General features: G+C 42.2%; 1 protein-coding gene across 6 annotated transcripts in view; it reads left to right on the top strand.

Annotated features, from left to right (window-relative positions):
* COL22A1 (collagen type XXII alpha 1 chain) overlaps nt 1-27,303 on the top strand; it is a 221,579-nt gene that overhangs the window by 187,765 nt on the left and 6,511 nt on the right. For 3 of the 6 annotated variants that reach the window (XM_042036305.1, XM_042036303.1, XM_042036304.1), the window contains 18 exons: nt 3,677-3,721; nt 4,637-4,684; nt 6,525-6,638; nt 6,829-6,882; nt 9,038-9,091; nt 9,912-9,965; nt 11,499-11,552; nt 12,833-12,886; nt 13,684-13,737; nt 14,781-14,834; nt 15,413-15,457; nt 16,387-16,440; nt 17,457-17,510; nt 19,298-19,351; nt 21,789-21,860; nt 23,628-23,663; nt 24,487-24,531; nt 24,814-24,993. In XM_042036305.1, the coding sequence (XP_041892239.1) occupies nt 3,677-3,721; nt 4,637-4,684; nt 6,525-6,638; nt 6,829-6,882; nt 9,038-9,091; nt 9,912-9,965; nt 11,499-11,552; nt 12,833-12,886; nt 13,684-13,737; nt 14,781-14,834; nt 15,413-15,457; nt 16,387-16,440; nt 17,457-17,510; nt 19,298-19,351; nt 21,789-21,860; nt 23,628-23,663; nt 24,487-24,531; nt 24,814-24,993 (1,125 nt within the window). Of the gene's footprint in view, nt 1-3,676; nt 3,722-4,636; nt 4,685-6,524; nt 6,639-6,828; nt 6,883-9,037; nt 9,092-9,911; nt 9,966-11,498; nt 11,553-12,832; nt 12,887-13,683; nt 13,738-14,780; nt 14,835-15,412; nt 15,458-16,386; nt 16,441-17,456; nt 17,511-19,297; nt 19,352-21,788; nt 21,861-22,472; nt 22,543-23,453; nt 23,664-24,486; nt 24,532-24,813; nt 24,994-27,303 lie in introns of those variants that run through there. The other 3 variants (XR_006017383.1, XR_006017382.1, XR_006017384.1) reach the window with 3 other exon arrangements.

Below are 27,303 nucleotides of genomic sequence, written 5' to 3'. Positions count from 1 at the left end.
CAACACCAAGACTGACATAATTCAAGGAGCGTTTGGACAATGCTCTCAGGCACATGATGTGATTCTTGGGATTGTCCTGTGCAAGACCAGGAGCTAGACTTGATTTTTGTGGTCCCTTACAACCCACGATATTTTGTGATTCTATATTTGCAGCTTGTCCCTTTTTGTCAGCCTTTTCTGACTCCAGGCCTCTACAGACCATCAATATTTCCTCTACTTTTGACTTTGCTTCTGTTGACCTGTTCTCTGATAATGTACCGTGCTGAAGTGCCATCACTCTGCATCTGGTTTGTTCATTTTGGCTCACAGAAGCATTCTTCAAAAGGCATTCTCCATTTGCAGTCTTGTACTTTCCAATTGTTTGACTTCTCCTGGGGATTCAGTGTTTTTTCAGGTTTATCAGCCATGGCACAGAGCTTAATCTCTTTTCCTGTCTCATTTCCAACCTGTTAGAAATATGACCAGCTCCACATCATATAGCATGCAAGAAAACAGGTCCATCCCTTTTTGTCTCAAGGCAGACTGATACCACTGGGTATGGTATCTGTGCTTAATCCTTTCCAAGGACTTCCATTTTATTAACTCTCTTCTTGCATGTCTTTTCACATAACTAAGAAGTCTTTTCCTATATTCTTTTTTTAAAAGATCTTTAAATACTCAAATTACACTGCTAGTGCCATGTTCATATTTCAGATCCCAAAGCAGAAGGCTGTCAGTAAGCCCTATGGCATGTATTTATAGCTGTGCTACAGTCAGCATGAAAGACATTTCTGAACTGTCTTTTCTGTGTTGCTTTCTGATCCAGAATTATTATCATGGCTCAAGTTTTTTCTTTGCATCACACTTTTTAAAGCAAGTTCTGTGTGAGTCTTCCTGAACAAAGTAGGTCTGGGAATATAAGATCTATGTAATTGTTATTTTGCCATCCCTCTTCCCACTTGCAGAAGTGGCTGAGAACCACAGTGGAGAGGATGCCAAAAGCATGTCCTGACAATTAGCATCTGTGAAAGGGAAGGGACTTTGGGAACAATGCACAATCCTCTGGATTCACCTTGATGTTCTGTGGAAGAAGCAAAGCTATAAATGACTAAAATGTTTACTTATATTTACTCAATTCCCTAGAATGACATTTGTGGAGAATTGTGAGCTAACCCTTGAGACATTATCTTCTCTTTGTTCTCACCTGCAGAAGTTTTAGCTCCTTAGCAAAAAAGGACTTCAGTTCCACTTTAGGTCCACTTTAGTTTAATTTTCATCTCTTAGAAAGTCAAGGTAGCTGAAGGACTGTTGCTCACCCAGAATTGTTTAATGTGGACGTAGAAAAAGATAATATATTTTCCCATTTTTTCTCTCCTCTAGCAAGACATACAGAATTTAAGTAGTAAGTGAGACTCAAGGATGAAATTCAAGTTTGCCCTATAGCTGTAACAGTGGTGTATCATGACACAGCACACTTCAGTCATTAATCCCCACATCCCCATCTGGCTGTTTGTGTAAATAATACAGTGAACTTGATTGGCAAAATGGACTAACCTGAGACAAGGTGGCAGAAAGAACACCCAGTGCCCTTCCTGGCTAAGCATTTGACCAAATTTTAAAGGAACTTTCCAGATGGAAATATCAGTCTCAAAGAGTAGTCCCTGCTGAGCCTAGACTGATTGAAAGCCACTACTTGGACCTTGATCAGCATCCAGATATTGATGCAGCTCAAAAAGCCAATTAAGTCCGTTGCTGTATCAAAACCAGCATGGCCAACAGATCAAGGGAGGGGATTCTGCCCCTCTGCTCTGCTCTGGTGAGACCCCACCTGCATGCTGTGTCCAGCTCTGGGGTCCCACAGCACAGGAAGGACATGGAACTGTTGGAGCGAGTCCAGAGGAGGCCACCAAGGCAACTGAAGGGATGGAGCAACTCTTACAAAGAAAGGTGGAGAGAACTGGGATTGTTCAGCCTGGAAAAGTGAAGGCTTTAGGATGACCTATTTGTGGTCTTCCAGTGCCTGAAGGGAGCTTTCAAGAAAGATGTAGAGGGACTTTTGACAAGGTGTGAGAACTGAATATATGCAGGTAACCAAGACAGCCAAAATCCAGAGCTGAACTGTAAAGAGTAGATTTATTCCATTACCACGCTGGCAGAATGGGGACACATACACTGCTAAGCTTATTCCATCTTAGCAGGGGCAAAAAGCACTCAGGGTAACCACCAAGCTTCTTATCTCCTCCCAGCAGGAAGGCCCCAGCCTATGAGAAATGCCTTTTAAGTTTTTTACAGCATTCTGTTATCTTCTACAGAACCTCCACTTCTCAAGATTGACAGAAAACAACCCAAAGAAAACAAAATGTGAAATTTTCCACACTGAATATTCTTAGCATCCTCCAGCTGCAAGGTCATCTTGAGTGAAAGCAACTCTATTTTTCCCTCCTTGCCAAATCTTCCACTTCCAACCTTTTTCTCGCCACACAAGGGGAGTGACAGTAAAAGGGGTAATGGCTTCAAACTGGAAGAGAGTAGGTTTAAATTAAAAAATTAGGAAGAAGTTCTTTACTGGGAGGTTGGTGAAACACTGTACAGGTTGCCCAGAGAAGCTGTGGATGCCCTATCCCTGGAACTGTCCAAGGCCAGGCTGGATGGAGCTCTGAGCAACCTGGTCTAGTGGAAGGTGTCCCTGCCCATGGCAGGAGGTGGAAGTAGATGGTCTTAAAGGTTCCTTCCAACCCAAACCATTCTATGATTCTGTGAACATCCTGGGTGGCAAATCTGGAACCATTCCAGAGAAAACCCCAGGTGGGACCTGCTGCAGAATCAACAAAGCTGAACACAAGTAAGATGCTTTTAGATGGTCAGTAGAAACTGTTCCTTTAGAAACAGAAATGATCAGATAAGACAGCTTTTGTATGTGGTGAGTTTTGTATGCTCTTTGAGGTTCTTAATATGAATAAAATGTGCATTTGCTTGAGTGATGACACAGGGTGATGGACCAGGGGGATACAGGAATTTAGCAGAGAATGTTCTGGGGAAATGTCACCAAGTATCTTAAAACACCACTGCAAGCATCCTCACAATGCAGATTTCTGTCACCGTCTGAACAGTGACCAACTGTCTTGTTCAAAAGATTTGGTTTCCCAAGTGAGCATTACTTTATGAAAATATTTTACAATAATCTTTAGACATTGTTTTTTGTTTTTAACAAACTAATTCCTCGCTAATGACACATAAGAGCTGCGCACTGAGGGGTGGCAGTTGTTTCTTGTCCTAACCCTGCCATTCTGGACATAACATTCTGAGAATGCGGGTAATTTCTATGCCTTCATCTCATGAAAAGTGATACCACTACACCTCAACAAAGAAACCTATTTTGCCTTTTTCAGGCGCCTTCCAAGATTTAAAGCCTCATACCTCAACAACTGAAGTTCATAGTGTTTCCTATGACCAGAAGACAGACTAAAGCAATTCTAATCTCTGTGTGACTCAAATGAATTTAGCAAGAGTTTGAGAGGATGTTAAAGTTGCAGGTATTTGGAGGAGTTTGCTGTTTGTCACATGCAAGGAGCAGTGCTCTCAGCAGCAGAAAGTAAAATGTGTGCTAGTCAAGATGCCTGTGCCAGCAGACTGCAGGAGCAACCAGAGGGTTACTGTATAATAATTTCACAATGTTTTTCTTTTTCTTGATCTGTAGGGTGTACCTGGAAATCCAGGGGAAAGAGGACCTCCTGGAAAACCTGTATGTAACTTCACTTCTGTATTACATCTTCCTTTTAACTCAGTTTCCACCTCTACACTTCACCCCAGAAGTGCACTTGGGTGCTTTTCCACTGTTGCTTTTCCCAGCAGAGCAGTGGGAAAAACACTAAAATCCACTAAAGATTTAGTGAAAGCTTTGGAATGGTATGAAAATAACTGGATAGTCTGAATGTAAATAAAAGCCAAATTTTTAAAGGCACTTCCTTAGCACCACTATGCAGTACCCTCAGCAAGAATTTACCTCAGGTGGGATGAAGTGCATTGGTAAAGTGAGGTGGGAAGTACAAGTTTGGCCCAGTGAGTCCTAGGCAGGACAAGGAAAACCGGTGAGAATCCATGAGCATGTTTGTTGCTGCCTGTTCTGAGCTTCCCCTCCCCAAGACACTTGCCTCTGCCATGTGCTCTGAACTCCTTTGTTCCAAGCGTGGGCAAAACCAAATGTAACTCAAACTCTTTAGCAGCAGTGTCTGATTGGCCGGTCACCCCGGGCCCACCCCCAGTCCGCCCCTTTTCCCTTCTCCGAATAAAAGAGAAGATCAAGGGAGGCCCCACCTCTCTTGGCTCTGCAACTCTTTCTGTGAGCCTCTCTTGTCGTCTGTTTCTTTTGAAAGCTGCTAATTGCAGAAAATTAAGCAGGCTAAGAGCTATATTTCTCCCTCTTTGCTTCTGCTGGTGGTATTTGCTTTGCAGCTGATTCAGTTACTGATTTTAGAGCTACTGAAATGCTGGATTGCCCGTGCTTCCTCTCTGGGTTGCTCGAGGCTTTCTAAGGCATTGAACTACAAGCGCTAGCCGGTAAAAAGCTGAAAAGATACCTCCTCACATGTTCAGGAAAAATTCTCATGTCTTGATGCCTCTTAAAATTGCCTGAAATAATGAATTTCTCATTCCACAGGGTTCCCCACCCCTGCTCACTCCAGAGGATATAAATCTCCTAGTAAAGGTAATCAGCCTTTGATGAGGGTGGGAGTTTATTTCTGTTTGATTCAGACCTGACTAAGGCTCTGTGATGAGAAAGTGTCTGAACTACAAGTGCAAAAGGTGTCTATAAGCACTCTTTCAAAGCTCAAAACTTGCAAGTCTCCCACTTGCACTGGTATTGGGACACAAACTGGAGATCAAAATCCTTTCCCCAGCTATGAAATGATCTACAAAGTTCTCTATAACATTTCTGAGACTTTCTCAGCTCTTTCTGAGGCATGCATTCCCAAGGAGGAATAAACATCATCAAGTTGCATTATCTAAACCAGAAAATGGAAACCATTTTAATAAAATGCTGGATTTTTTTGCATACACCATCAATAGTGACTGGAGTAATTTTGGGTAGCTGTGGGTGCGAATTTAGTTTGCATTGTGAATCTAAACAGATGCTGGTAATTAACCCCAGAAGTACCTGTGTTTCAAAAGTGATAATCTGTCTGCCTTTACTCTCCATATAGAGAGTTGTCTGAGAAATTAGTCAGTCTTTGATAGGTGTTGACTGAAAAATCTTTACAGATTTACATGGGCTGAGTTGAGAGTTTTTAAGCTATCTTGAGACCTGGCAAGAAATCTTTTCTTATTGATTAAAACAAACTAAAAAATTACCTTCTTTCACCAACCACATTAACCAAAGGACCGTTTTAAGATTGCTGCTGTGACATTACTCTTCATTGAAGATCTGTCTTTGTTTTGTGGAGCCCAGTGTGGTTCTGGAGGTTTCACTGTAAGGTATTTGAGATTTTTGATCTGGACAAGAGCAAGAGACTCATTCCTGGGTACAGGATGTCATTTTGATGTCCTTTCATTTTCTGCCTTTGCTTGTAGTATGGTTAAACACATTTGTGCATTTTTTCTGCTTGGTATTTTTTCACTCTGTGCTTGGTACAGAAAGCAGCACCTTGAAATCCCAGATGAAATTAAGGCTCTGCTGTTATGGGTGTTTCTCAAGCACTTACATCGTAAGTAGATAAATGTGGATGTAGGGACTGAGACTCAGAAAGATAATTTACCCTACAGTTTTGCAACAGATCATTGACAGAGTTGGGTGTTGTAGCAGAGATTCCTGACTCTCAACCTGATGATCTGTTTTGTATTATGCTCTCTCTTAGGAGCAGGATTCCCTCCCCTATTGCTGGAGGGGGTCTGCCTTTGAAATGGAAATGTCATACATGGATGCAGTTTCCTGAGGGTAGTTGAAATGTAAAGACTACTGAGATGATGCTTCAAAGAGGTTTGGAAGGAGGAGGTAGTGATTTTCCCTGATAAAATTTGGCCAGGACACTGTGACATTCACTTGGTCTTCACAAACTCCATTGGATGAGTTGTCCTTAGCCAAGCTGGCTGCTGAATAGTTTCCCCTGCAGAACCCTTTCTGACATTGTGCTGCACCTGATTTTCCCCTAGAAATATACCCTCTAAGCAGTAACTCAGCTCTTTCAGACTGGAGCAGACGCAATTTTCTAGTAGTCTTGTAGACTCAAAACCAGTGTTTTTCTTGATAGTCTTGCTAGTCTCCCTGACCTCCCATCAGGAACAGCTTTTCCACAGTTTCTTGATACCGGATGACCAGTTAGGACCTAGAACTGATAGGAAACTCCCATGGGAGCATGTGTGAGCTCAGCTGCTGACCCTCGCTGTGCTTCACACTGCCCTCATTGTGGTTCTTTAAGGCAAATTCACCCCGATCTTGAGGTAGACCACAAGGATTTATATATTGTACCAGCACCACAGTGCTACATTCACAGTGGGTGTCTGTGTGCCTGCAGCCTATTGCTGATGTGTTTTTCCATGTCCTCTTCCAGGATGTGTGCAGTGAGTGCCCTCCTGGCCCACCAGGACTGCCAGGCATCCCAGGTTTCAAAGGGGATAAAGGTCTTCGAGGACCACCAGGTAGAGATGGCCAGGATGGGAAAATGGTAAGAGCTGAGGGAGTGACCATGCCTCGGATCTGCTGTAACCTTGTTTTTCTATTAATATGATTGATGGGTTCTTATAAGACAGTTCAGTCTTACTTATTTTTCATCAATAACCTGATGAATTTTTTTTAGAGGCCTGTGGAGTCAATGAACTAAACGAGTGTTTGCCTCTACCTTTTCTGCATTGCAGGGGATTGCTGGTCCCAGAGGTCCTCCAGGCCCACCTGGGCTCGATGGCCCAAAGGTTGGTTGGTTTTCTTCAGTTGTCTAATGAAAACTGACTTGTGACTAGTTAGTCACAATAATTATTTTGCAAACAGGTTACTCAAAGAAGTTGTGGATGCCCTGTCTCTGGAAATGTTAAAGGCTAAGTTGGATGGGGTTTTGAGCAACTTGGTTTAGTGAAAGGTGTCCCTGCCCATGTCATGAGGGATTTTTTCACTTAATTAGTGTCTTATGCCCTCCCTTTGTTCACACACAAACAGGCAGACACATCTAAAGGGCCTGATTCTTGATCTTGCATTTCATTGCATTGGTGTTCTAATGATTGATAAAGACTTGAGAGTAAATTTTACCTCAAATCAGGTGAGGAAGAAATTAAAGCCTCAGCAGTAGCCCCTATGCCTGTTCCTCTCCTCTGTGAATCTTATATGCTGGAACCACTTAAATTAAGACTGATGCAATGGTCTGCTGGGCTCCAAACACACCATCTGCCATGGTGGTCTTACCCACAAACTCCGAGTATTTCCTGAAACGTGTTATAGGAAGTACTCCTTGTTTCAGCTATATGGTCCTGCCTTGTGGTCCAGGGACATAGGCCAACATAAAACTTCCCTTGTCTGAAGTATTCCAATAACGTCACATTTCAAGCATTTCCTATGAAGAGGGCTGTCACCAGTCTGCTCACAGTGCCAGTGCCTGGCCACAATTAAAACTGCCTAATGTGGAATAAATCAAAACAAATCAATGGACAGAGAGATAAGGTGATTTAATGATGGGCCACAGTTTCCTCCAGACATCCCTTCACTACTGACTTACTGTCTAAAATAGCTCCTGCTATTTTAACATCTTTGTATTTGCACTTTTTAGAGTGCAGGACAAGCTAATAGTTTCATGAATTAATTTAATATCTTGCAATTAAAAGTGTGGTGGGGAGAGCAGCACAATCTCAAAAGTAAACATAGAGTTGATCAAAATGAAAGTATGTTCCAGGATAAAATTTACAAGAGAATTAATAACCCATAAAGCCAATAACAGGCAGAAATGCCAAGCAGTCTGAGACATACCACATCTGCTCCTTTCTTATATGTCATGACAAAGCAGAGATTTAGGCAGCAAGAATGGATGGTTAGGTGAAATAACAGGATAAATTTCAAATTGTACATGTGCATAAAGTAAAATCAAGTACCTGATAAGTAGTCTAACTTGAATTCAATAAAAAGAGTTCGCAAATGCAAAAAAAAAAGTATTGTAAGACCCCTGGGAAGGAGCAATCACAAAGACTTTGTGGCTCTTTTCTACATCCCTTAGGAGGATCCTTGCAGTAGAAGACCCAAACTGCTCTGCACTTTTGACTCTCTGGTATATTGTCCTTACCAGCACCATCCAAGCTATTACGTCCCACTCAGAAGCAGAGCAGTAGAACTGCAGATCTTTGCTCATGAGCAGCTTCATTCCTTCTGCCATATGAATTAGAGCTCTTTTATTAATAAATAGCAACCCTCTTTCTCCCCCTTGTCTCCTAGCTCCCATGTAGTAAACCAGTGTATTATTTCCATGGCCAGCAATTCATTATTGCTCTGTGCATTGTTCACACCTTGTTCACCATCACCTCAGTAATTTTCACTGTGTCACTGTAAGCACTGATAATGCAGACATGTACATTTGAGTTGGCTGTCTCTATCCTGTGTCTCTAGAACAGAAAGAGAGAGAGAGAAGGAGAAAGAGAGAAAAAGAAAGAGAAAGAAAGAGAAAGAGGGGAGCACTTTCTGGGTATGAATTTTCTGGCTGCACCTTACAAATGCTGGTTTTATTGCTGTTGTTCCTGAAGGGTGTGGGCACCTTTGTTGGGCTGGGTGATTCCTTATCAAGGTGTGATTCAGTGGAGTTTCTAACAACCTTCCTGCTCTTTAGGGATGTGTAATTCCTCTTTATGAGTATGAGAATAAAACATTAAAAACCAGTTATGCTGGGTCTGCTCAAAGGGCATTTTCCACATATATTCCTGGCTCCAGCACTGGTAGTGAAAGCCTAGAGAAGAATTTAAGAGGAGGACAATGAGGGCTCGGTCCTGATTCTTGAGTTTTATTCTTGAATGTCCAAGTGCTTTATGAAAGAGGTCAAAAAGCTGTCACAACACTGAATCTCATTGACTTTCAGTGGCTCTTTTTTATTACCAGGGTGCTAAAGGAGACCGTGGTATGACTGGAGAAGTAGGAGAAAAAGGTGAACAGGTAAAAACAGAGTGTGCTTTCCACCAGTGCTGTCACTGTGATTGTTCCTTCATCAGTAACTCCTATGATGCCTGTACAAGAGCACCCTTCTCGGAGGCAGAGCTGGAAGATGGGAGCTCTTCATCACTGACAAGCTATGCTAAAGAGTGGAACCAGAGCAATCCTCCACAGACTTCCATCCTCATCTCCAATAAAAACCTCCCAGTACCATCTGTTTCCTCACCTCTAGACTGAATGCGTTGAATTCTCTACATAACCTAACCCTTACTTATTTCCTTGGGTAATCCCTGGATGATATCCAGGAGTTCAGGTGTCTTTGGGTTGAAAAAACCAGTGTTTCTGTTTGTCTTAGATGATGAATGTAAGGAGGACCTCTTTGAGGAGGGACTGAGATGCCATAGGAAAGATGAGAATGGTTTAAAGTAGAGCAAACTTTCATAGTTAATTTTGCCAAGGGCTGAGTCACTGGTTTAAGGTGCAAATCAGCACCTCTTCAATGACTTTTGTAGGACATTTTAAACAGGTTTGTTTTCCTGACTGACCTCCTGTCTTGTGCAATTCCACAATATCTGCTCTCATCTTCCATTAGCATTGACTAAAATAAACATTGAAAGAAGTACACCTGAAATTAACTATGTTATTTCTGAAATGCACGCTTTGAAAACCAAGGTTTCACTTTAAAAAGCCATGGTTCTTTATTTCCTTACAACCAGCTCTCACTGACTCATTTTGATGTTACCTCACAATAATCACCAGTTAACTTTTATACAAGTAGATATGTGACTAATACATAAAGAATGTCTCTGTTTTCATTCTGCAGGGCCACCCTGGAATGCCTGGCTTCTCAGGGGCTCCTGGAAACCCTGGTCCACCTGTAAGTTCCTCTGTTGCAAAGATGGTCCTGTAGTTTTCTTACTAACAAAGGATGTTGCAAGCTCCATATGCTGGAAAGGACCATTCCCATCTGTCTGTGCATTGAATTTGCATTTTCCAATGGGTTCCTAATGATCCCCTGAGTGTGATAGAGTTCCCTACTCATGGTAATTTCTATTTAATACATTGGCCACTTTCCACTGATTGCTTCAGCTCATTCTGTAAATTGTTTATAAGCTTCAGTTACTCTCTGTATACAGCACAAAGATGATGATGAAAACTCTTCCATAGGGACTATTTAGTACATGTATAGGTGCTTTCCTGTATGTGGAATAAGTTGTTAGTCTAGAACTAGCAGATCTAAGAGCATTTTACTTCTCAATTTTACACAGTGGTATGAGACTGGATTTTCTCCAATTTTCATGTTGCGCGAGTTACTTTTGAATTAAAAGGCCTTTTACACATGTCCCTCTCTATCACAGTCCTCTTCATTCTTAGTTCTGCTCTCTCCATGAATAGAGTTGTGATTTCTTGTATTTAAAAAAGGGTGACAGTGGAGAATCAGGGCTGAAATCACTTGGCTCTCCTGCTGGTGATATCTCCACTTTACTCCCTTCAAGTTTGGGGATTTTTTCTGAGTGAAGGACTTTTCTCTCCAAACCACCTTTCGTTGCCCAAAGTCATCACTGCTCATATTGCTGCTTACAGTGCAGTTTGGCTCTGCTGTGCTGAGGATGTGCCACCGTCATCTGTTCTGGGCATCAGCACAGCCTGAATTCACATTGCACTGACTAAATGACAGGGCATACCTGTTAGAAAAGGGGGGTTAGATTAAAATCCCATATTCAGATGGTAGCAGTGCCTAAAGGACGTTGGATGCTTCGCTGCTGGGACAACATGTGGACTTGCTTCACGGGTCATTTGAGCTCCCATGAGCATTATTTTAGGAGAAAGTTAATAATAGACACATTTGCTGTGTCTCTATTAACCTAATACTGCTACAACTAGAAAGTTATACCAGTGGGAATAAAACACTTAAAACTGTCCTGTGAGACCTCCTGAACACTCACAGCCAAAGGAAATGTGCAAAGTGAAACTGAGCCTGTCAAAACAGAGCAAAATGTGATGTCCCCTAAACAATTTTGTTCTTCAGCTTTTGCTGACTTTTCCCTCTGTCTGCATTGACATGTGGCTCCAGGAGTTTGCCTGCCACAGGGTGCACTTCATAATTTCTGTTCTCCCGTAGTTGCTGTTCTTCAGAGTTATTTTTGTCATGATTGTCTTTTTCCTACTTGTCCCCAATTTTCAGAAGGAAGAGCCAAGAGCGAACTCAAATATCTGACTATTTCTGGCTTTGGAGGCTGATTGAGTGCAGAGGTTGGCACTGCTTTTCAGTGGTGAATGAAAAAATGGAATGAATATTGAGCTGAGTGATTAAAGAAAGCTCCAGAGATGCCAGCCATGGTAGGGAATGTGTTGACAAACATACAAAATACGCTAATTATTCACGTTGTTTCTACTTTATTTTGTTTAGGGATCAGATGGGGTGCCAGGACCAATAGGACCTGCAGGAAACCCTGGAGACGTGGTAAGCTCTAAGCTCTGTGCTTCACCATGGCATCACCTATGTTTAGGTCTGTGAAGTAAAGCTGAGCTGGCAACTATGTAATGTCCTTTGAAAGCTCCCCAAAATATTCAGCCTGCAAGTAGAACCTCCATAAATAAACACAGATTACTGTTCTAGCACTTCTTAAACTCACCAAATGAGACTCCAAATTATCCAGAGGATAATCCAGTCCATGGGACCTCCATGGAGGTTTTTGTACCTCTTGTCTGTTCTGTCCTTGCTATTAACATCTCTCAGCCTCCAGAGCAGGATTACTAAATATGTTAGGATGCTTCATAACCTAAGGCTAATATCTGAACTCTGTGTGGGGATTATCAAAATATAACCAGCAGCCTGTTGAAGCACATCACAGCACAGACTGCTCAGATTCTGGGGCCTGACACTGTTTCCTGGCACTACCAAAAATACCAGTAACAGATACAACCTTTGAGAAGCCCATGAAGAATTTTGGCACTGCTGTTTTATTTGAAGGATTTTCAGATGCTACTTTATGGTAATGCATCAGAAAACCCTGGGAGAGACAGGTAATCTGATTGATGCTAACTTCAGCTTGAAAAGTTAAAAATGAACCTTCCCTAAAGAATACACTGTTGAGTTGGAACAGTTTAAGACTGCGTCATTCTGTGATGAATTTCTAGAGCAAGGTTTCCTAAGGAACAAGGTGCGTTTTGCAGAGCAGTTTCACAACATGAACTTCATCATAAGTGAACAATGATGGTCATTCATATGGCTATTATGGAATCATTGAACACTCTGTGCAGAAAAGCCAGAGACAAGATAGACAGGAAAGCTGAAATTCCATTTCAAAAAGATGATAAGGTTGTGATGCTGTGAAAGACATGGGATGATATTGTCCAGTCCTGTGGAGTAAGGGGACTTCTTGGGATGGTCAGAGAGGCACTTCTTGTAACTACTCATTTCAAAGGTATAAAATATACATCTGCTTCCTGGCTGGACACCTCATCCAGGAAATTAAGGATGAAATATTAAATATAGTTCAGGAAAAAATTACCAGTGATTTCAGTGCTTTCTCAATTTGTAGGAACTCATAGATAATACTGAATTTTTTATGTGAAAAGAGGGACATCTAAACTAGAAGGAGTTCAAGGGAACCTCATAGACTTTGTGACACGGGACACAAGACCACCTTCTCACAGTTGTCCCCTGTCATGATAAATCTTCATCTGATAGAAGCCTCTCAGGAGCATGCCTGACCCGTGGTGTTTGTTCTTTCCTTCCAGGGCAAGGATGGTCCCCCAGGTCCACAGGGCCCACCAGGGCTGCCTGGACTTCCAGTGAGTGTGGTTAAGCTCCTTCTAATTCAGTACATTAAATTATTCATGCACACACAGGTGTGTAAAACAAAGAGGTGACATTTCTGAGGTGCTTTGAAAGCCATGTGTGGTCTGTAATGATGTCTGTCATGCTGATGCAATGTCCTTGGTCCAGGACAGTGTGGATGCTGTATTTGATCTCTTTAAAGCAAAGTGTAAATTATAATGTGAACGAGGTCTGTTCCTTGCCTGTCTCCTCAATGAAAGAAATACTCTTATACAGAGCAAAAAATCAACTTATAACTCCAGTGTGAGGGCAAAAGGATTCAGAGACTGGGATATTAACTTTATCTGAATCCACAGACAAAATGATTCCTTTGCACTGACTCTAGTTCAAGTCCACCTTGGGCATAGACTTCTCTCTTCTGGAAAAGGTTATAGTACAACATTTTGGGAGTTTTTTAATCTGTCATAAGGATGGAGCCAGAGATAGTTCTACTGTAAAGTAGCCTACCTGAATGAAGATAATGGCATTACAATGATTTATAACAATTGGTTTTAGAATCCTGATTTAAGATTGTTGGAGTGCTCACCTTGGCAAAAAGGGAAATATTGCCATATTGGAAAGGGAAACAGGTTGTGCTGTCACAGGGGTGTGACAGGAAGAGATTTACAACAGAGCTATGGATGTAGGAGGGAGGGTTTTGGAGGTTTAGGCAAACAAGCATGCCATGATGAACAGAGCTTTCACACTGACAAAAACCCCACCAACCATCCTTATCGCTTCCTTGTACCCTGTTTTGCATTTCATTTAACAGGGAATTGCTGGGAATGATGGCAAAGATGGCAAACCAGGATCTCTGGGGGAGCCGGTAATGTAATTTAAAACTGTTTTTCTCAGGCAATCAGAAGCTGCATCCAGTTGTTGTTTGTGGAGCTGCCTATCTATGGACTCCTTAGGGGGAACAAGGAGCCTGTTTGCACATCTGTTTCTAACACCAGAAGGACTGCATTGTCTTGAGCGATTTATAAGCATGACACATGAGCAATCTTGAAAAGAAACTGGGTTCTTTTACTTTTACATCTACCATAAATACACTAAAACATAGTGACTCCACTTTTACAGCTGCCTTAAACACTGCAGAGAAGGAAGGTTGTCTTTTAACATTAAACATTGTGATCCATCCTTTTGATAGAAGTTTATGGGGCATAAAAAGTTTAGAGGAGATATCTTTAAAGAAGCTTTTTTCTGGATTTCTCTGAGACGGTTCTGTTGCCCAGAATTAGAGGGTTTATATTTGATTTTCTCTACTTAGTCCATACTTGTATTTGCTGAGGGAAAAAAGCTGTGCCACGAAGTTTTCAGCTAAAAGGAAATGTTAATGAATTTGGCAGTGAATGTTATTTCTTGCAACTGTGTGTGTTACATGAAGAACATACTTCAAGTATCAGGCATTGCCATCCTCTTTCTGTGACTTGTCAAATGGGACTTAGTGGTTCTGGGAAGAGCCAAGTTCCCAGGCATTAGGACAACTGCTGAGTAGAGGAGTGCTTGTCACAGCAGCTGCCGACAGTTTGTGTCTGCACCAAACCACCCGATTTCTGTGTGCAGATGTTGATTTTGCATGTGCTGATTAGGTGTTGGTGCAGCTCTGACACTGCAAATGTACACCAGTCCAGAGCTGTAAATGCCTCAGGGCCTCAGAGTGCAGGTGACAGTGCAGGTTGAGGTGTGTTTGGGAATTTCTGTCACTGCTGTTCTCCTTGCAAACTCAGACTCCAGCACTGCTGGACAAACCCTGGGCAATCACAGTTCTCAGTGATGTTATGTCTAAGGGAGAGGAGTGGGAAGTCTTCTACAGCAGAGAGACAGACCTGGGGCTCTCTCTAACGTGAACATTATTGTTTCCCACAGGGAAAGCCTGGAGAACAAGGGCTCCCAGGCCGGGAGGGTGCCAGAGGATTACCGGTGGGTGCTGCTCTGAATGGTTCCACCCACTCAACCCCCTGTTACTGTAGTCAGGGAGCATTTCTTGGGCAGATAAGGTTCTTTACTGATGCAAACATATAAACAGTCATGGTATTGTGACTAAATAAGTACTTAAATAAGCAACAAAAGTAGAACACAGACATTTCTGAATTCTTCACACTTGGAGAAGATTAAATCCCTTACCTAGAAATTAAAGCATGTAGCCTCATTACACCTCTCTACCAGAAGTCACAGCTGTAACCCTCGTGTTCTCTGTTACATGTCCTCTGAAAGAGTGGGGATAGTAAAATTTAGGGTTAAATAATATATTGGCTGGTCACACCAGGGATACACAGACCAGAGCCTTGGCTTTACAGTGTAAGGAGCTATGGAAAGCTTTTCCTGTGATGTGGCCCTGCCTCATTACTCCCTGGGACACAGCTAATCCATGCTGACCAATCCCCAGTAAGCTTTGGCAAAACTGGAAAGATTATTAAATAAACATTCAAGCTAGAGTTTTCTTAAATGTTTCATGCATCAGGGTGATGGATAATTATTGATTTCATTCCCTTGTGTAGGGTTTCAAAGGACAGAGAGGAGATACAGGTCCGCCAGGTCCCCGGGTAAGTAACGGATACCTCATGCACAATCCTTTGGAGAAAGATTGTGTGGAGTTGCCCTTTCTGAGGCAGTAGGTAAAAACGATGGCAGTGTTTCATGTGCCTGTTTTCCACTATGATTCCATGGGCCACATCTATGGCTCAAAAATGACAGCAGCTATCTTCATTCCCTCTGCTGAACTTCTAGTTCTGGGGAAGGTGAGGCAGCTGGTAGAGCTGAATCCTCTGATGCTCCCTTTGAGATAATCCTTTTTGAAGAAGCCTCAAGGATGCCTCCATACCACATCCTTCTGGTAAAAATGCTGGCTAGGTGAGGAACTCTACTGCACTTGTTGGACACGTACTAGCTCTCCTCCACAAATGCTGAAGAAGTGCAAATAAGTTCAAGTACAAAACTTACAGAAAAGTGAATAGAAATGTCCCTTTGACTTAGTTGCCTGTGGATCATAAAACCCAAGCCTCAAGTCCTGCATGAAAAGTTGTTGTCCACTCTGTTTGGAGATCCTTGGTGTAAAAGGGGGAATACAAAACTGAATGTTCTTCTACCTAATTCTACCTTTTTTACAGGGAAATAAAATTCTCTGCTTGCAGAAGCTTATGTGAAAAATCCAGTGCTGGAGTTCTGATCTCTTCCTCATTATGACACCTTCTGCATCATGAATGTGTTGGTGGTTTTCAGTGCCTGAAAGTAGCAGTAGCAAATAATCTGCTGGAAAGCAGAGCACTGCCTTGTGCATCACTTACAGGAGATGTTTCTAAGTTATTTTTGTAAGCTTCATGTCATCTAAGATGAACAAGGCTCTTGCTGCCTTTAAAAAAGTTTTCACTGAACTTAGTCACAAATTGCAGAAACCCCATACCACTTATAGTGGTGATACTGGTCTGAATTTGACCTCGAGCTGATCTCTCTTCCCTTTTTTGCTGAATTGCAGGGGGAGCCAGGTGTGACAGGTCCTGCTGGTCGTGAGGGGCCGCCAGGGAAGGATGTAAGTGCACCATTTTGAGCAGAAATTAATCTCCTTCTCTGTGACAAATGAAAATTTTAATTCACAGTGACCCTGACCTGAAACAGCTGCAGAAACTGCAATAAAGGGTGAATTACTGCAGGGAATGATTTGTGCAAAGATCATTAGGGAAAACAAAGAATTGGAGGGCCTTTGTCACTGCTCAGCTGCTGACACTAAAATGTCAGATGTATCTTTGGATAAGTAGAGAAAGCAGCATTGTGTGAAACCCAGGCTGTGCTTGGTAGCCATGGACCTGCCTTCTGGCACCCATCTCTGAGCAGTGCTTCGCTCTGCAGGTCCCACCAGGCCAGCCTCTGTCACGCTTCCTTTGCCACACCTGACTGAGTGTGTCGCTCCACTGAAGTCTATGAAATACCTATGGAATAAGTTGCTGCTGCTGAGAGGAAGGAAAGATGGTACTAACAGTTCCTCTGGCATGATTACTGTCAAGTGCAGTCATATAACAAAGTCCTGGGAGGGCGCAGCTGATGTGGGATCCTGCAGCAGCTACTGAGCAATGCTCCGAGCAGCTGATGTGCCACTGCCGTGGGACCTGGAGAAGTGGCTTCTCAATTGCACCCCCTTGTGTCACTGGAAACTGGTGTGCTGTAAATGGTACCCTACAAAGCAAAATGTAAGGCAGACCTAAAGGAGCCCCTTGGAGAAGATGGAAGCAGCTCTGAAGCCTCCCTGGAGAGAGAACAGACTTGTCAGTTCTTGAGAAATATCAGAGAATCTCTGTCCCTAAGAAATACAGGTTTAAGATAATCTGATAATAACCTGATAGAAATGGTTTCTGCCTGTAATCAGGCTGCATTTAGTGGTAGGTGTTTAAAATTCGAAGGGTTGGTCTTCCTCATAAATAACTGAAAGGGGACAGTGAGACTCCTTTAATTCTGTTTCCCCTAATGTGTGAACAATGTAATTTAGCAGGAATATTTTAAAATGTCTGTTCACCTGCCTCCATGTCACCAGAATGCTTCTCTTCCTTTCAGGGTGATCCTGGTCCCATAGGACCACAGGGCCCTCGAGGACTCCGAGGGCAGCCGGTGAGTTTTCTCTTCTGATAAGCCCTTTCTAGAGGTACATTATAGTTCATAGAATGGTTTGGATTGGAAGGAACATTAAAGATAATGTAGTTCTAGTCCCTTGCCATGGAAAGGGATGCCACCCACTAGACCAGGTTGTTCAGACCCCCATCCAGCCCAGCCTTGAAAAATTCCAGGGATGGAGCATTGTTTGTGGTGGGAATGTTCTGCAGTCCAGAACTCTGGCTTGAAAGAAGAGAGTTTAGGAAGATTGAGATGATGTTTGATTAAAACACTTCGCCTTTCAGAAAGACAATTAGGAATGATATTGCTAGAAACTGATGAAGACTTATAATAGTGCAAGGAATTGATGGTTGCTGACTCAGTGGGAAGAACAGTTCAATGGATTCTATCAGGATTGCAGAGTCAGAAATACTCATATTTCAGTCCTGCCTCTGGGATCCTGCTCACTTCTCACATGGTCTCAGTTTTCAAAGATAGACACTCACTGTGGGTGCCTGGGTTGAGTTACATGGGGGTCCAGTTGTGATACTATTCACCTGTACAATTTTATTACAGCTTCAGTGGAGAAATAGAAATCTATTTGACATTTCAAAATGTCTCCTTTAGGATGTCTCAGAAATTACTTTCATTAATTTCATGGGGTTTAAAATTCTGTCTTAGAAATTAATCCTTATCAAATCTGAATCGAGATCTCTGTTGCTGAACCATGGCACACCTTTAGTGTGTTGCAATGAGTGAGTTCCTTTCCTTCTCAGAAGACCTGGTAGTGAAAGAGAGTCTTATGTCATGATCTGGGGGAAATGCTGACTCAGCAATGCCAGGAGCTGGAGCAGCAGGTCCCTCCAAGCTGGGGGGGTTGGGGTTTAGATTAGACTGTAAGAACATATGGATACCTCCTGTGTCTACCTCATAATTCATCTCATTATTCCTGTACTGCTGGCATCACTCACTATCATGTCATGCCCCTGCACAACATTAGCAGTGAGTGAAAATACTTGAAGAGATGGAAATTATCGTAACTCCAGGCCATATTCTTCTTTGGAGAAGAGATACTTGGGATTTTGTATGTTGGAGGGCCAAGTATCAGTTTCTCTCGTTCTTCCTCTTCTTTGTTTTTTATCTAAAAAGGAGTGTGAGGCATGATTTTTAATATTGACAGTACAAGGGCTGGTCTTTATGGTCAACTCCAATGCAGGGAAAAACACCTCTGCATGGTGAGTTGAGAGAAGAAGAGTGTAAAACTTCATCTCATCAAACTTTTTAGATGATCAGCTCAGCTGCTTTCCTAAGGAGCAGTGAAAAACAGGTCTTTTTAAAGGATGATTTGGTTCATTCTGAATTGTCTGGTGTCAGGTAAGTATCAAATACCTCAAAGCTTTAGAACAAGTGTTTCTCTCCATTCCCCAAGAAAGGGGAAGCCTGAGATGATTAAGAAGAGTCTTGTTTGAACACTGGTGACTTGGAGCAGCCAGAGGAGGTGGCTCCATCCATCCAGAAGGATGCTACATATGAGAAAGACAAGGGTGAAGGAAAGGAGGAGGAGAAGTGCTGGTTTGGTCCTCCTCAGGCCTGCGGATTTGGGTCCACATCTCAGTTTTTGTCCTGAGATCAGCCATGCAATCCGGGATGCAGAAGCTGTGAGGTCAATTGGAAATAAGATACTTCACAGTCTGTCAGGAGAGGAGACTGAACAACACTAAAGAAATCCCTGCTGATGTAGGTGTAGCTGGATATTTCTAGTTTTAGCATGCATTACATCACTAATTTTTTTCCTTTTGACACAGGGCAAGAATGGATTGCCTGGATCTGCAGGAGAACCTGGCCCAGCAGGTATCCCAGTAAGTACCACAAAGGGAAATTTGTGCAGCCAGGAGAGGTCACTGATGAAGTGTAGGTAGAATGGATTATGTGTAGCTGATTACCATCCCTGAGGCTTCCATGTCTGAAGATGGGTGATCTGAAAATCACTGTCTGGCCACAACTTTGAAGGGGGTTTGGCTACAGTCCTGGAATTGAGATGCTAGCTGGGTCATCACTTTTCCCAGTGAAAGTTAAGTGTTCACAGCAAATGGAAATGATTGATTGCCTAGCATGGAAAAAAGATTGACATGCCTCATCTTAACCAGTAGATTTAATTTTGCCAAGCAGGGAGCGTGCCGCCAGCAGAGAGTTGTCACAAGGAAGGAGAGGGCCTCGGGGAGCTGGCAGGCTGCCATTGAGGAATAGTGGCAGCAAAAAAATCCTCACAGGCACTTGGGGAAAGAGCAGACAGTGGGCAGTAAACCAAGATCAGAAAGCAGAATGAAACTCCCCTGAGGCCATCCTGTGGGGAAGAACAGCTTGGAAATGAAGAGCTGTAAGAAGGACAGTGAGGAACTGGTGGTTTGGTTGTTGTATCTGTTTTTTTTTTACTCTGTTGTGATGCTGAAAATCGTCCAGAATTCAGCAAATCCATGCAAATATTCCTTTGTGCCCAGTAGCATCTATCGCAATGCAGGGCTCTTCCCTCTCTTTGCCCGTGGAGACAGTACAGCTTGCTGGACTGTTGGATTAATAGGGAAACAAAGGCAGAGCAGGAGGAATGTGAAAAGCTGCAGCAGGACTTCTCTCTTTGTGACCCTTGCAATGCCATAAAGCCACTCCAGCCTCGCCACAGACTTGTACCCTGATCAAGCATCTGCAGGGATGTCTCAGAGAAGCAAATACCACCTTTCTGTGTGGGGAGGTGGGACAGGGTGCTGCAGTCTGACAGCCCTTCGGCATCAAACAATAAGTGCCACATGCTTTTTTGTCCTTGACGTAAGCTCTTCTTACCTTCCTGGGACTGCTGCCATTGCTTCTTGCCCCATGGATCCTTGCTCTTGCCTTTTCAAACTTCTTTTCTTCTTTTCGTTAAACCTACCCCTGTTCTCAATTCCTATCACTGCTTTTTTACCTTCTGGGTCTTTATCAGGTCACTGTGGCTTTGGGATGCCTTGTGAATGCCAAGTGGGGATTATTATTTTAATCATCACAGTGTTATCACAATACCTATACGATGTGACCCAGGGACTCACCGGGCACCTTCCTGCACAAACAGCACCACAGCAGCTTTTGCTCCAGAGGATTTAGAGTCCAAAAATAACATAGGAGATTGAAAAAGGATAAAGTCAGATGGACGAGGAAGGGGAAACAATGAGACAGTGTTGGTCAGCAGAACAGACAGTCATCTCATCATTATCTTTCTCTGTCATTAAAATGAATCCTCTCCTTTTCATAAAGGTTATTATGGGAAGTATATCCTCGTGCTGTACATAAATCCATTTATTTTGAAATGTACTAATTCACCGTGTAGTGTGACAAGCCAATATTTTATATTTCTATTTTGAAAAAAAGGAGATGTGAGGAAGGTTATCATGGTAATAAAGATGAATTTTTTTTTCCACCTTCAACATTGCTGACTTGTAATCACAAGGTAAAACCTGTCAGGAGCTTTCTCCTTTTGCATTTGCTGTTTGACAGTGCCCATCACAATTCACAGTGCTCATGCTTAAGCCCACACACAGCAGCACAGTCCAGCCCCTGAAGTCTCCAGGGCAATTTGCACACCCCAAATCCATGTGCTTTGTTCTTGTCAGGCTCATTGGTGCTCACTTTGCACAAGTTTTACCCTAAGAAGAAAAAGGGCTATGTTCTGAACTGAAAATGTAGGGGACAAATTTGTGAAAGCAAAGGTTAAAATAAGAGTTAAAACCAGAAATGTGCATGACATCGTTCTGTGTCATGAACTGTTATTTAAACTGCCCTGATCTGTAAGGAAAAAGGGACAGTTTGACTGAATATCACAAGAGATAAGTGAAAGACAGACATTCTATAAATTCAGCCTGGAAATAAAGGCAGAGGAGAAGCCCTGTAAGTGTCTGTTGGTTGTATTCTCAGATGTGAGCAGTATGACCACCTGTGCTGTTTCCCTGTCATCACCCATTACAGCATTTCTGCTCTCAACACCCCCTCATAAGCCATGTGGTACCACAACAACCACGGAACACGCCTCCTGCCCCTGCCATAATTGTCCCTTCCTTTTTGTCTTCTCCCAGGGACCCTGTGTAGCTTGTTAATAACACAACCATGGTGCCTGCAACCTGCTTTTCTAAAATACTTTGTTCTTCCTTGTCAGTTTCGGGAGTCCTGCTGCTAAAGTGAAATTTCCCAGTTCCAGTATATCTGTAAATGAATGCCCTGGGGAAGAGGTGTTGGGGAAAGGGCTGCTAGTGTCTGTCTCATTTCTTTCCTAAGGGTCCCAAAGGAAATAAAGGAGAAACAGGCAGCCCAGGACTCCCTGGCTTTATAGGACCCCGAGGACCACCTGTAAGTATGTCTGGGGATGGATTAGATCCTCTCTTTACCTGCTTTTAAGTGTTAGACTGATGAAGATGGGACATGGTCATCTTCATTTAGGTAAAAAAAAAACTGAAGCAGGAAAAATCCAGAAGCCATATAATTTTACTTCCAAAGGAAACTGGACTGCAAAAATACATTTTTCATATCGATAAACAACCGTAATCTCATGTATGGAGCTGATATCTGTCAGTCAGCCCTGATAATATGTGCATTAATCAGACTGCTTCAACAGTCTTCTTAATACAGGTATGGGGTATTTAAGTTCTCAGACTATACCTCTGCATGAACCTTAGATGGACTAAATAAGGAAATTGTAAGTGCTGATAATAATACAGGTATTTCTGATATTTGCTATTCTGAGGGAAATTCCTTTGTTGCCAGCAACAGAGATACATTGCAATTAAAGCATTCCTATATCTCCTGAAGTGATCTAAAATACTAAATGATAAACCTATACGCATGACAATATCACAGCCTCAGAATCCAATATCTTTAGACCTTTCAAGGTGAGTAAAAGATGTTAAATTCCACTGGAAGGATGGAAAAGATAAATGCTAGGTAATTTTTTTTTATTTCTAGATCTGTTGTGACAAAAAATGAGATATAAAAGATTTTTGTGTGGCTCTAGCAGATCTGAATCTTTCACAGGGTGGGTCTTTTTTCCTTCTGTATTTTTAAATATTTTTTTAATAATTGAAAGGGATCATTGGGATGAAAAGAGGAGAAAGAAATATTTCTTTGGACAATTAATTTTAAGCAGCAAACATGGTGGCCATTTAAAACTGAAGTGGCCCTAAGGAAAACTCGAGTAAGTTTAATGCAGCCTAATTTGGATCACACATCTCTGATTATTTTCATTCCTCATGGATACGTGTATGGATGCTAACACAGCTGAAGATGTTATGTTTCCAGGGGGAATTAATCACCTGCATGCATGTTATAGGTATGATCATGTGTGTTGATTGCAAACAGAAAGATGAATTTTTCCATTTATGATATGGGAAAGTGGCCAGAATTTCAGCAATAACTAGCTTAATGTTCATTTTGCTTTATCTGCAGTTCAGGACTGCAGTGACTTTTTTTTTCATTGAAATACTAAAATGGAAACTGCATTGTCTAATTATCACATTAAAAATGCAGAGAAAATAATTTAAATAAATATATATAAATAAGTCTACGAGGGTGCTTATTCAAACTGAGATTATTTAAGATAGTTATGAAAGAACAGGTGAGCACTCAGGCTTAAAATTCCTTTATCACTGCCTCTGTATGTGTTTTTCCAGCTGGTGTAATACAAGATGGTACTTCTACCTACAAAATTTATTTAATTTACATCTTCAGACTCTTATGGGTATAATGCTGGTGCTTCTTAAGTTTAACAACACCATATAAAGTGTATGAAGCTTTGGGAAGTGTTGGTAAGAAAAAGGAACAAAATTTATTGAAAGCAGGAACACACTTTCAGTGAAACATCTGCCTTCAGCTGGTTTGTTAGAAATTACTTTCTGTTATTTGTGCTTACATGGGATGCAAATTCACTAAAAATTGCTTTCCAAATAGTACGATGTGTCTCTCCAGGAACGATCAATAGCGGTAGGATAAGGACAAGTCATGCAAACCTGCTACTTTGTAGAAGAAAACTTGTTAACAGAAAGCAAGACTTGCAGTTATTAGGTGAAGTCTTTCTTCCAACTCCTCCAGTGCAATGCTCAATTCACCTTCTGTGTGTCTTAGGGAGAACCTGGAGAAAAAGGTCCTTCTGGAAAAGAGGTAAGTTAAATTCCCAGTTGTTTCTATACAAGGCTGGTGTCACAGGGAAAAAAATCATCAAGGGTGTTACTAGGGCTGCAACAAATTGTTGGGTTTTTTTCATAGAATGGTTTGGCTTGGAAGGGATCTTAAATATCACCTATTTCCACCCACCCTGCCAGGGGCAGAGACACCTTCCACTCGACCAAGTTGCTCAGAACCCCATTCAACCTGACTTTGAACCATTCACAACTTTTCTGGGTAACCTGTTTCAGTGCCTCACCACCCTCCTAGTGAAAAATTTCTACCAAATATCCTACCCTCTCAGATTGTGAAGCCGTTTCCTCTTGTCCTATCACTACAGTCCCTGAAAAAAGGTTTGTCCCCATCTTTCTTACAAACCCCCTTTTAGTACTGGAAGGAGCTCAGAACCTTCTGTCCTTCAGGCTGAACGACCCCAGCTCTCTCAGCCTGAATCCACAGCAGAGGTGCTCCAGCCCTCTGAGCATGTTCGTGACCTCATCTGAACTTGCTCCAACACATTCATGTCCTTGCTTATATTCTGGCACCAGAACTGGACACAGCACTTCAGGTGGGGTCTCACTAAAGGGGAGTGGAGGGGGAGAATCACTTCCCTCAACCTGCTTGTCATGCTTTTTTTTTTTTTTTTTTTTTTCCTTCAATTGTTGATAATTGAGAGCAAAAGGGAAAGCTCTCAGGAAACTGTCAGACTGTCATGAAAATAAATTTTCCTCAGGTCACAGGAGTCATTACAAAGGTGTTTGGTTCATTATTTACTGTCATTATGGATGGTTATTTTATGTTTACCTTTATTTTGTTGCAGGGTGCACCAGGGAAACAGGGTGCAATTGGCTCCAAAGGAGAGAGGGTAAGATAAAGAATTTAACTAGTTACTTCATTACATTGAAATAAAGAGAGCTATTTTGAGTAAGTGGCTGGGGGTAGGGGTCATTCAAAAGTGAAGCCAGTGCTTCCCAGTCTCCCAGGTCTCTCTTTAATCATTCTCTGTCAGTAATAATTTGTGGATCATTTGTAGTGCACCAGATATTGTACTCAGTAACTTTGCCAGCTCAGCTGTGAGTGTTTCTCTCTTTAGAAATCAGAAGTTTGCCTCTTATTTTGTGGTAGTAATGTCATTCTTTTCACTTAGGGCGAGCCTGGTTTCAAAGGTGAAAAAGGCCCTCAAGGAGAAAAGGGACCTCCAGGTGACCCCGGGATACCTGGTCATAAGGGTCATCCAGGACTGATGGGTCCCCATGGACCTCCAGGAGACACTGGGCAAGTTGGACCTCCTGGTCCTCCAGGACAGCCAGGATTTCCAGGACCAAGGGTAAGATTGCCAGAGAAAGGCTTTGTACAGTAATTTTCCTGCCACAGGGATCAGAGAAGTGCCTCAGAGTACATTGAGGCTGACAGAAACTGGAGCAGGAGCGTGTTATAATGGGGAGGCAGCACTTTTAGCTCTTGATACCCATAAAGGAGAGCTATAGCACATCTCAGGGAATCATGGAATCATAGAATGGTTTGGATTAGAAGAAACCTTAAAGACCATTTAGTTCCAACCCCCTGCCATGGGCAGGGGCACCTTCCACTAGACCATGTTGCTCCAAGCTCCATCCAACCAGGCCTTGGACACTTCCATGGATGGAAGTTGGGGAAGGCTTGTGGGGTTGTTGACTTGCTCTTTCAGGGGAGCTAAGTAATCCAGACCCATGGCCAGTTGCTGACACCTTTTACCCTTAAATGCCTAAATCAGGTCCTGTGGTGGTGGCCATGGCATTAGAGTCCAAAAAGAAATTTTTCTATAAGGGCAGTAATGTGTAGCACTTCATAGAGAGGACTAACACCTTCCTTTGCTGCTGGTTGTTGTGAGAGACAAAATGCTGAGCCATGGAAAGGTCACCGCTCTATTCCTGGAAATCCAGGAGTCAGCTCATCAGAATTCATGAAATACTATTTCTGTTTAATATTCTCCCTCTTTTTTTTCCCCCCTGTTGGGAAACAATTTCACTACTGAGAATGCCTGAGGGTGTTGTATGTAGCAGAATGAGAAAAACTACCAATAGCAGTGAAGCCACTGCACCCATCCTGAGAATGAATTTGAGATATCTCAGAGGAGAATAAACAGAGAATAATCTCTGATGTAAAAGCTGGCTAAATTTTAGACAAAGCATTTCTTTGTGTGTGAAATCAAGTGATGAATATGGAAACTTAATTTAAACAATAGGGTTAAAACTTGAAAAGATAATTTGTAAGCCTTTAAAGTATGCTCCACAATTATGTTTATTTACTGGGATATACACTAACAGCCATCAAAAACAGTTAGTACTTAATGACAAAATTGTTTCTTTTGTCACCAGTGACACATCTTTTTCTCATGCAAAATTTGTATTGGGAAGGAGGCAGCAAATAGACCAACTCTGTATTTATCAGTAATGTTATTGATTAAAACTGAAATGTCACTTAGCTATTTAATAAAATCTCCTTTTCTTAATGAAGAAAAACTTCTGACTCAGAAGAGCTCACTAGGTTTTTGTAAATATAGAGGACACAAACTGCATCTTGTATGTTAAAACAGTGTGAGGGAAAAGCAACACTTTTGCAAGCAGCTCATTCACAAAAGAAGGCAGTCTTTGGGTTGACCAGAAGTATTTTCAAAACTGACAGAAATGCAAAGAATAATTTTAGCCAAAAAAATGAAAAGTGTATTTCAGGTGGAGCATCTCACTTTCTGATTTACAGAGAAAAACATTTGCTCTTGCTGCTTGAAAATGGTTTATTGTTTAAATGTAGCTACATTTTTTCTTTTGAGTTTTTGCAAAGGCAAGAGCCTGGCTACCCTAAAGCCTTTTTTTTTTTTTTATCATTTACTTGGAAACACGCAATTGAAAAAATTCTTCCACCCATCAAAAATGGTTTCATAATATTTTTAGTTGCATCATCTGGAGTTGTTGTTCACATTACTTTGAGTTTTTACAGCTATTACCACTGTACAACAGCAACAGCACAAAAGAACTAAGAGAAAAGATGAAAGATACTGTGCCTTGGGGGCTGAGTAGGGGGCCAAGGCAAGGCAGCCACATACCCTGTCTCCCTTCAACAGTCTGAAGTCAGGCAAAACCTTGTACTGGTTTGGAAGAATAGGTATCATATGCATAAACTGGCTAAACTGGCTTCTGTTTCCTGAGATAAGGCCCGGTGGAAGGGGATGCATCCAATATGAGTGCTTTTAGCAAGTACAGACACCCAGCATTAGTACCCTGGGGGCACATGTAAATCTCTCTGTGAGGAAACATGCAATGATGAAAAAGGACATGGGATCTCCACTGTGATCTGGTAGGGCAGAGATGTCTCCTGATGTGATTTCTATTACTTGTCCTATGAGGTCATAGGAAGGAGGTTTTCTCAAGGATGGAGATGGAAACAGTGCTGCAACTAGTGCCCTCAGACCAGGCTGCCTGCTTAAACCACCGAAACCATAGTTTACTAGAAGCTGGAAATTGAGGTGCCTTTGATTCCGTCTCCCACAGCACAGTCCTGGAAAAGCCATCAGCCCAGGGCTTGGGCAGGTGCACTCTTTGCTGGCTTAAGAACTGTCGGGATGGCCAGGCCCGGGGAGTTGGGGCATGGTGCCGCATCC

The sequence above is a fragment of the Corvus kubaryi genome, unplaced genomic scaffold (assembly GCF_017639235.1).
Source record: "Corvus kubaryi isolate FWS band 111438036 unplaced genomic scaffold, C.kubaryi_AGA036_p1.0 37385, whole genome shotgun sequence".
Classification (NCBI taxonomy): Eukaryota; Metazoa; Chordata; class Aves; order Passeriformes; family Corvidae; genus Corvus; species Corvus kubaryi.
Note: the sequence above shows the minus strand (reverse complement) of the source record. Positions and strands in the feature narration are given on the sequence as shown.